The sequence below is a fragment of the Coturnix japonica genome, chromosome 18, assembly GCF_001577835.2.
Source record: "Coturnix japonica isolate 7356 chromosome 18, Coturnix japonica 2.1, whole genome shotgun sequence".
Lineage (NCBI taxonomy): Eukaryota > Metazoa > Chordata > Aves > Galliformes > Phasianidae > Coturnix > Coturnix japonica.
This window is the reverse complement of record NC_029533.1, coordinates 1,469,623-1,479,637: the sequence shown is the minus strand read 5'-3', so window position 1 is coordinate 1,479,637 and position 10,015 is coordinate 1,469,623. Positions and strand designations below refer to the sequence as shown.

Below are 10,015 nucleotides of genomic sequence, written 5' to 3'. Positions count from 1 at the left end.
ATCCCCATGACACCCCATTCATCCACCCTGCCCATCCACTGCGGGGCATCTGTAGCAGGTAGGGTTGGTGAGGCTTAAACCCCAGTTGAAGCCCTGCTTAGAGTGCTGCCAGTGCTGGGAGCACATGGAGGCACTGCTGTGGTTCTGGCAGGGCCAGCTGCAGGACTTTGCTAGTCTTTAAGCAAGGCTGGCTCTGCCCATGGGTGAAGTTCAAATTGAATCACATTCCTGGCTATGAGCTGGCTTCTTGTTTGATCAGCCAGGGACAGATGTCTGGATTCAGCCATTCTCCCATACGTAAAAGCCACACATGGACAGAGTTAGCACAGCCATAAATCCCCCCTCACCCCACCATCAACCTTCAGTAAACACATGACTTTGAAAGGGAAAGCAGCAACTTTAACAAAGGATAAAGAACCAACACAATGAAATAAAACCAGAAAGGTGACACCAAAACAGTTCCTCCAAAACAGTGCAATGCACAACAGGCTCTCATGGGCCTTGCAGAGCTTTGCAACCCCAGGGCACAGCTCAATGGGTCTGATGCCATCCCTTGGTGCAAGGATTCCTTGTTCCGTGTCTCTGAGACAGGAGCTCTGGGATGGGAAATCAAAATGGAACTGGAATGAAGCTGGGTAAAGTTTTAAATTACGGGAAACTGATGCCTGCAATGGAAAGTGTGGAACAACCTATCTGGTAGGTGTTAGATGTGGTTCTACCCCACAGATGTCTTTATGGTACACTGAATACTGTTGGGAATGAGGAGGGAGACATAGATCTCTTCATCCCCTCTCACCTGAGATTTGTACTTGGAGTTAGCAGGGAGGCTTGTTTCTGCACTGAGCCTCCGGTCTGACAGCTGAAACACTGCATCTTTTCATATCTGTCCTCAGCTTCAGTAGTTCTTTGAACTTAAACCTCCTGAGTACATCAGTAAGTGCCAATAGAAAGTGCATGAGAACTTGTTGAGATCAGGTAAAATGTACCTAAGACCTCCATCCAGCCACCAGCTGGCTTCTGTTAGGAAATCCCCAGTCCCTCCCCATTTTGTTGTGTCACTCTCCCATTGAGTGCATCGAAGTACAGGTGAGGTCCCCAGGCTCCATGTCCCGCTGGTGCCACAGGCCACTTCACACCCTCAGTGGGGCTGGGAGAATTGGTCCGTGCTGCTGCCTGGGTCCTGCAAACACTCACCAGGACACTTTGCAGCAGTTCAGCTGCTGCCAGGAAGCTCCTGCTGGGCTCACTGAGATCATGGCAGTGGGTAGAAGGATGCTCAGAGAGGAAACAAAGGCACCATTCAAAGGGTGCCTGCAGTACTCGTGCCCATGTTGACAGTGATGTGCTCAGCAGGTCAATACAGTGCAACTCGTTCTGTGTCTTTTTGGTGGCAGGTTTGCAATGGAAGACCTTTTGTTGAGGAGTGGCAGGATGGAGTCCTTGTTTGGTGCTGTTCTTCTCCATCTGCTTGCTCCCTACATTCACAGTCTGCTCCTCTTTAGTCCCTTATAAACAGACAATGGAAAGAGATGTGAGTACCTTAACAAATCCTGCTGACTCAAAATCTCCTCAGTAAGGACTTATAAAATCAAAACTCTGGGACTTAAGGGGCCATTGATCCTAAGATCAGATACAGAAGCACCAGCAGAGGTAACAAAGAGGATGTGCCCATGCTCACAAGCACAGCCACTCCACCTTCAGCTGGGCACTGCAAGGCTCAGGATCAGCCCAGGCAGAGGAACAAGTAGAGCTGCTAATATTTGGTCACAGGAGGACTTCATGCAGATCCACACCACCAAAACCATGACGTGGTTGGGGCTGATGTATCCCTCCAGTGCCAGCAAGGTGCAGGGAAGGGAATGGAAGGCTGTGATACAGGGGGCCAAGGCTACTGAGAGTGTGCATGAGCCATGGAGGATGATACCTGGGATGCACTTCTGCAGCATTTGGGAGTTAAAGCATCAGGCAAAGAGGGCTCCAGTGTGTCCTTTGTGTCAAGGAGCAGCCCACATCAGGAGAAGGGACAGGCGGTGACAGGGACCTTGCACCCATTCCCCTCTGGGTGTTGTCCTCCAGCCTTGCCCAGGCGGCACCCAACAAGGGACAGACATTGAGTGGTGACAAAGCCCTCGGCCAGGCTTTGTGGGCTGGATTGAGCAGGCTAAGCACTAGCAATTAAAAATCCCAGAGCAAATAAAGGAGGGTGTTGTTAGCTGCTGCCCTTCCTCCTGTGTTGCTGCAGTATCCAACTAATGCTTTTTACAGGCTCTTATCTGGAGGCGCATCAAGGAAATTCTTGAAGGAGGTAGGCTGAAGGGCAGAGGGGTGGAAAAGCACCCAGAAACCTGATGGTGGTGGGGGTGAAAGGGCTGAAAGCGAGGCACCCCATCAGGTACACTGTGACACAGGCTGTGTCTGGCAGTCACCTCCCTCAGGAGAAGAAATGCCAAAAAGTTAGTGAATAAAGGAAATATTTTCCTTGCTAATTCTGAAAGGCTTTATCAAAAAGTCACACAAGGAAGTGTGCCCTGAATGGCTGATGGTTGGAGATCCCATCGCTGGCAAACCTCCTGTGCTACGTGCCTAGGTGAGGTGAGAGGGCAGAGCTGAGGAGAGCTGAGCCCAGTCCCAGTACTGGTAACTCTGGCACGTGCCCATAGGGACATCACTCTCATCTCTGCCTCTCCTTATCTCCTGTGTTGTTATAAAGCCATTAGGTCCTTGGGGCAAGGGTTGTCTGTGGGGCATCCTGCTGTCATCATCACTCTTTGATTGCATGACACACAGCCCTGAGCTGCCACTAATTAACTGGAACAAATGGGCTCCAGCAGCCACAACAGCAAGCTGATGGGGAGGAACACCCCTTTTGGGACAAAAGAAATCCCAGAACCACAATATGGTTTGGTTGGAAAGGACCTTACAGCCCACGCAGCCCCATCCCTTGCCATGGGCTGGTTGCCCCTCACCAGATCAGGTTGCCCAGGGCTCACCCATGGCCTTGAGCACCTCCAAGGCACCACCTAATCTCTGTGCCTGCTGGGCTATGCCAAGCCAGCAGGCACAGCCTGGACCAGCCTGAGATTAAAGGAACGTAATCTCAAAGCTGGTGTTCCAACATGGCACTTTGGACCCAGTTTCTGTGTGCTCAGCGTTTATCACTGGGCTGTGCGTTGTTCCTGGTGACACAGCCTTTATTTGGCTCTTTATAGCTCCATGTTGACTTGCTGGAAATACACCCCTCCACTTGAAAAGCCTCCCCAGCCTGAGCAGCCCTGGAACAGTGACACATGCAAAGAACTGAGCACAGTTTGGTTGACATCAGGTTTTGCTCCTCGCATCCCTGTTTGCTGCAGCCACAATGTTCACACCAGAGGTCTTGGTGCTAAGAGACAGCCCAGCTCTGAGTTGTTCCTACTGGCACTCTGTTTACCCAGGGTACAGTTATCATTACCTGTCTCTCTACCACCAGGTGCTGTTGTATGGCAGCAGGGGCTGTCCACAGTTCTCAGAATCGTCTGATGGGAAGATCAGAGCAGGTTCAAACCCCACTTTCTACTTCCACCCAAATCCCATCCCTGGCCTCACTTACCCACGCTCATCTCATCCAACCCACACCCTTGCCCATCATTAATCCACCCCACAGCATTTGTAAATCTGATGTTCCTCCTGCAGCATGGCTACCTCCAGCAGCTCCAGCTCCCCAGCACCAACAAAGCATCCCTGTGCGTGACGCCCATGGTACCTTTCCCTGGTGTCCATGTAGGCAGGTGATGCTCGGAGAACCGCAGTCTTTGTGGATGCTCTTCACCAATGAAATGATGCTTTGCAGCTTCCCAGCTGGTGAGATTGCTCCTCCAAGCGTAAGTTCCCATTTCAGCGCCGAAGGTCAATTAAAACCCAGCTCCCTATAGGGGACCTCGATGTTGAACGTGTACCAGAAGGTCCAGAAGAGCAGACTGAAGGCAAGCAGCAGCGCTCCCAAGTAAACAAAGAAGTCCCAGTAGCTGAGAGGAGCAAACAGCCCCAGGAGGAGCAGGATCAGCCCCACCACATCACACAGCAGGGCCAGCAGCAGCACCGCGCCACAGCGCCCAGCCAACCCATGCAGGGCCATGCTGCAGCCCCAGCCCCAGCATCCCTCCCCGCCGCCGTGGCAGGAGGAAGTACAAATGTCACAACACACCTTGCAGAACAATCGGGAGGCAGCATGACACTGCTTTAACCATTTCATGGCCTCACCATCGCTGTCTCAGCTTCTTCCACAGCAGGACACGGGGCTTCCCTCTTTTTATTAGGAAACTGAGACACGGGGCTTTTTCTGGAGTGTCAAAGTGCACCTCCCTTGCAACCCCTCCCAAAAGCAGGTCTTGCTGGAAAGCCAGAAATCACACAGCCCGTGCCATCGCCCATCCCCAGAGTGGGAACTGTCAGGTCAGTGGTGAATCACTGCAGTAGGTGAAACTTCCCAGAGATTGCCTGCAAGCAGCTTGGTGGGATGCCGGGCTGATGCTTTCTGCTCCCCAGTTGCTGTGTGATGCTGGGGACATCCTTTCTCTCCAGTCAGCACAGGATGGCAAATAGAGCTGAGGGAGCCCTTGGCCAGGGATGGCCTTGGGGCAAGTGCAAGGCTGGCACTAGGAACAGGATGATGGCTGGATCTGGGCACCATGTTTGTTGCACAGGTGCTAAAAGCCACTGGGCCCCTGCCTGCCACCCCTATGAGCATCACAGAACACGTCCCCATCAGCCTCTCCCCCCTTATCCAGGCTGCTTGTGTTTGGGTCTATCTGTTCATTTATTTTAATTCCAGGGTCTTTTTCTTCCATTCCCTGGATTTCAGAGAGCTTTTCCATATTCCATTAAGTAGCCTTCACCATCTTCAGGAAACCCCTCTTAATGCACCAAGACTTCTCTGCCCCCTTCTAACCCAACTTTCTCCAGTCTCTTATGCCCATAGACATCAGCCATGTGGGATGTTGTGCATTGCAACCTCCAAAGCAAACAGCTCAGCTGAAGGTGGGACTGATGTAAGGAGCAGGAGTCAGCCCTGGCCTGCCCAGCCCCACACTATAAGAGGCCACCTTGATCCCATCAGGCAAGACAGAGTTTTCTTTTGGGCTGCGTTTCTTGCTTAGGACATGGAAATGAAAGCAAAAAACCAAGCTGGCAATGGCAGCTCCCTGTTTCCCCCCCAGGTTTGATGTTATATGGTGCTTTGGGGGGATTCCAGAAGCCCAGCTGGGATTTGCCCTATGGGGAATGTTCTCATCTGGGTGCAGCTCCGTGGTGCTGAGCCATAGCAAGCAGTGCAGAGAGCAGTGATCTGCCAGAGATAGCACTCAAGGAAATGCAACACAGGAAATAAAATCACTCCCCCAGGCTGGGAAGGGACCCAGAGGTTTCCAGAAGTTCATTCACCTCCAATTTTCAGCTCAGAAAACTGCAGACAGATGCATTTCATTCCCCAAGGCATTGAAAAAACAAATAAATGGGATCAAGCGGAGAGCACTGCCTACATCTTCTGCCTTTTTGTAACCCAGTTCTGCTGCAGCTGAAAGGATGATGTTAGCAGAGCATGATCCCAGAGGTGGCCCTGGACAGGTTTGCAGAAGTATGCAGCAAGAGTGAACCAGTTCACCAAAGGGAACAATGAATGCATGTCCCTCAGTTACACACGAGCTGGGCACAGCTGGAATGCGAGCAGATGAATGGAAGAGCTCTGACAAAATCTCGTGCTAGCAGGTGTCAGTCAATATTTATTTAAGTGCAGTGTTGGGAGGCAAATCCTTAAAACAGGGCATGCAGAGGCTGCTTTCCCCAGGGCAAAGCCCTGTGGTGGGTTCAGCAGGTGGGAGCTGGCTCAGACCTGAACCTGCACTGAGAGCAGCTGCAGGGATGGTTTCCAGACCCAAGCTGTCATATCTCACCTGTTTCCCACTTTTACAGCCTTGGGGGGCTGACCGTGGTTTTTCTATCTGCACTCAGCAGGTGCTTTCTGGGCTCTCTTCAGCTTTGCAAACATTTGTCCTTCCCACACCTGTGCTCAGCTTTATAGCAAAGAAAATGAAAGCACTTCCTAATAAAATAATTCCTTGCACTCAGAAGGCGGGCACTGGCTGGGCTGCAGCCAAACCTGGACAAAGACTTTGCCCAGCATCAATGACACTGGTTAATTCTGCACAGGGGTCATCCAGAGACACTGGGAAACATTTCCCCTCCAAAGTGTTCTGCAGACATAGTGAAGTTCATTATGAGTCTCCTTCTCTTTTCATAGAGCATGGAAGCAGATCACATTGGATCTAGCTTTAATGAGAGTTGGGCAGGACTGCTGTTGTTGCCCGACCCAGTATTTTCTTTACAGCATGTGTTTGCTTTCTTTGTTCTGATCCAAAGATCCCAGGAGGATTCAAATGGGCTTCAGGGGCAGCAAAACTGTGCTTTCTGCATGCATGGAAATGGCCTGAAGGCACCACCACCCCATGTGCAGACCTAGGGTCCCTCAGCCGTGTGCTGTCCCAGCAGTGACAGGAGGAGGTGCACTGGGAACAGCCGTCTAACTCGGTGCTTTATGTCCCCTTGTTTTTATTATCCTTTTAGGGTTCTGCTGTCCTAGCCCTGCTTTGAACCCAAAGGCATCTCCCATCTCTGCAGACCTCCCATGGCAGCAGGACACAGAGGTTCTCTGGCACAGCACAGGGACAAGATTTCCCTCCTTGGAGGCCCTGTGATGTTGGCTGGGCTGCGTCAGGGCATGGACTTGGTGTCAGCTTCCAGTGAAGCCTTTGTGAACAGCATTTCCCAGAGCTGGGACCAATTTGCACTGCACATGTAAATGCAGATCCCACCCAGCTCTGGGTCTCTCATACAGTGGAGTGATCTCACTCTGCTGCTGGGCTTCTGTCTGCACCTTCAGCTTCAGCCGGCAAATCCAGCTCTGCCTTCAATTACTTTTTCTCCCTTTACCTGTCAGACCCCTGCAGCTCAAACAACCAGACCCAAGCTCTGCTGACCCCTGGGCTATTGCCCTAATCCCCATCTGTGCAGTCTCCATGCCCCACTGACCCCTTCCTATGCCACCTGTGCACCCTTTCACATCTGAGGGGTCCCTGGGCAGACCCCAGCACAGAGCCCCAGCCCAACCCATGGCTTCAGCACTCCTGGTCTGTTGCCTGTCACACACCAGGTACAGCCAGCTCCCCTCGCGCAGCAGTCATGAAGCACCACAGCAGCAAGGTGAAACCCTTGGGATATTTCTGCTTTAATTAAATCAAATATTCTTGTTATAAATAACCAGCATGGAATCCTGTTACATTTCTGATCTCAGTGACTTCTCATTGACACTTCACCAGCTGTCTCTTTGGTTGCAAGGTGTGCAGAACAGGACCCCACTCTGTGTCCCCATCCCTCATACTGTGCTGTCTTCCATGCCAGCCCTGCTGCTCACCTGCTTTTCTGGCTGCAGCTCATCCTTGGGCAGGAGCTTGGGGTGAGACTGTGCCCACTGCAGCCGAATCAATAGAGAACCATCCTTGTGCCAAGCCAGCTCCGAAAATAACAGCAGAACACTGCTCAGAGGGATGAATGGCTGAGGAGCAGGAGGAGATTTACTGGGTCTGCTGCCAGACCGCTCACCTCCAACACCCCATTCACCAGCTGGCACCAGCTGGACACGTGTGCACCGCAAGAAAACATCACTCAGGGCACAGCCAAGCTGGGTCAGCAGGACGTGTTCCTCGAGCATGTGCATCTTGTGCCAGCTGTGGGCCAGAAGCTGCCTCTGCTGCTCCCCATCATAGAACACCACCAATCTTAACCCCATCCTGGGGGGAGTGTCCCAGTCATCATGAGACTTTGGGCTGTGGGTGCTTTGGGTTATATCTGCAGATCAACCTCTGCTTTCAGTGGGACTCCTGGTGTTATCCAGAGCTCCCAGCATGTCTGTGGTGGCAGCTCCTGAGGGATGTGGCACTCAAACCAAAAGGAAGTTGTTCTGTGCTGATGCTCACTGTCCTAACACAGAGCAGGGTGTTGCAGAGCTGCTGTATCCTTTTGCCAGCCTGTCTTCACTCCCAGGAGTGTCCCACTGCTTTAAGGGGGTGATCCATGGAAGGGGGTGGGAATAATGCATGGAGGTGCAGGTGCGATCTCCTCTCCTGTGCCCCTCTTCTTCCTCTGATCAGCATCAAGCCATGTATTGCCTGCTCTGGTTCTGGGTTCACCTGCACGGGGCTCCAGGCACTGAGCCACAGTTCACTGGGCTGAGGTCTTCCCAGGTGGGATGCTGTGGGAGACAAACTGGGTCTGAAAAGTCAGAGTCCCATTCAGAGTCAGGGGCAGAACATGATGTGCCCAATTATATTAACCCAGGCTTTGTTGTCCAGACAGAGAATGGTTCTTTAGACTGGAGATACCTCCTTGGGCCAGATTTGAAGCCCAGTGCTCACGGCAGCTTTACCCACACCATACTGGGTTGTCTCCTCTTCACTGCTGTGCCCTACAAAAGCTGCTGTCAGAGGCTGCCAGGAGCTCTGCTTTCCCCTTCATGTGCTGGTTTGGCCATTGCACAGCATGTGTTGAGTTGGCTGTTGCCTGTTGAGGTGATGCAGGGCACTGGGCTCACCACCAGGTCCTGATCTCTTTTTTTCTGGGGTTCCCTGGGCAAAATACAAAGTTCACTTTCATGCTGGGGGTCAGTACAGCATGTTCCATCTTATAGGGAAGGGACTGGGATAAATTCCTCTAGGAGAGTACACAAGAACGCTTCTTTTTATGGTTAACATGGGGAGTGGGGTTGGGGCCTTCCTGGAAGGTGCTCAGCGGTTAAAGAAGAAGGACTTGAGGCTCTGCAGGAAGTGTGACTTCTGTCTCTGCTTCTGCTTCTTGCGGATGATGGGGACCCAGACGAGGCCACAGACCAGGAGCATCAGTCCCATGGACAGGAAAGCGGGGCCGCACATTTTGTACACCTCACTGTTCTTGATTTCGAAGCACGACAGGCTGGTGATGACTGTCCCGAAGAGGAAGACGGCTGCTCCGACGGACATGACAATGATGGGCTTGTGGTAGATGTCCCACTTGCTCCTGGAGGCATTGGTCCAGACAGACTCGCTGCGGGAGCTGATGCACAGCGTGCTGGCTGTGTTGCTGGTCAGCAGATCCTTGGATGGGGGGGACTTCTCACTCTCACTAGGGCTCGGGATGGGAGTTGCCATGGGAGCGGGATCTGAGGGGGAGACCTAGGGTGGACAAAAGAGAAAAAGCAGAGGACTGGTGCTGGAGGATGGACTGAGTGCTGTCCATCTAGTCACCAATGAGTGCATGCCCTTGGCCAAGCCAAAGACTTGGAAAAGTGCAGGGAGAGAAGAGCATCGCACCTATATGAGCAACACATTTCAGAATAGGTGACTGGGTCCTGCAGGGAGAAGGGCTGAGGGTGATGTGGGAGTCCCATTGTCCACCCCTGCCCCAGGGCAGGTCACTTCCTTAGAGCTTCTTTGCCCAGAGGCAGTGAGGCACTGCTGCCCACAGATGTGGGTGCCCCATCTCTGGAGATGCCCAAGACTATGGGTGGCCCCTGGGCAGCCTGAGCTGGGGGAGGATGGGGAGAGACAGCCCATGGCAGGGGTGGGTCTGGGGGGGCTGTAGGAGGAATTAATGCTCAATGCTGTGCTGTGCTTTGCGGCGTTGGGGTCAGACCTGTGGCTTTCTCAGGGGCCCTGCCCCTGCATTAGATTTTCACCTACTTGAGGAGGAAATGCATTTTCCCAGAAACAGCATGACTTTAGCACGGGGAAATCATTATGATAAATGGAAAATGCAGTGCATTATGTTAACCACTATTTCATCCGAGCAGGGGGAAAGCAGGATGTGGAGCTGGCAGGGAGCGCCCATAGGGTTCAGTGTGCTGCAGGGCTGGGCCTGCTGAGCTCAGCTCTGAGCACCGTGCAGGCTGTGAGCCTGATGCTGATCCAGAGCAGCTCATCCAAAACCCTGCTCAGGCCCTCGGGCACAGCAG

General features: G+C 52.6%; 1 protein-coding gene and 1 long non-coding RNA gene across 2 annotated transcripts; both read right to left on the bottom strand.

The window, feature by feature from the left end:
* Positions 1-377: 377 nt before the first annotated feature.
* Positions 378-3,883, bottom strand: LOC107322293. The gene is made up of 3 exons (XR_004309271.1): positions 3,743-3,883; positions 3,452-3,515; positions 378-1,505 (listed from the first exon to the last, which is right to left on the bottom strand). It is a non-coding gene; the product is annotated as an uncharacterized LOC107322293 (long non-coding RNA).
* Positions 3,884-7,242: 3,359 nt separating this feature from the next.
* On the bottom strand, positions 7,243-9,554 carry PIRT (phosphoinositide interacting regulator of transient receptor potential channels). The gene is given in 1 exon segment (XM_015879535.2): positions 7,243-9,554. A coding segment is annotated over 1 exon segment (507 nt). The 5' UTR covers positions 9,321-9,554; the 3' UTR covers positions 7,243-8,813.
* Between the last annotated feature and the right edge of the window lie 461 nt (positions 9,555-10,015).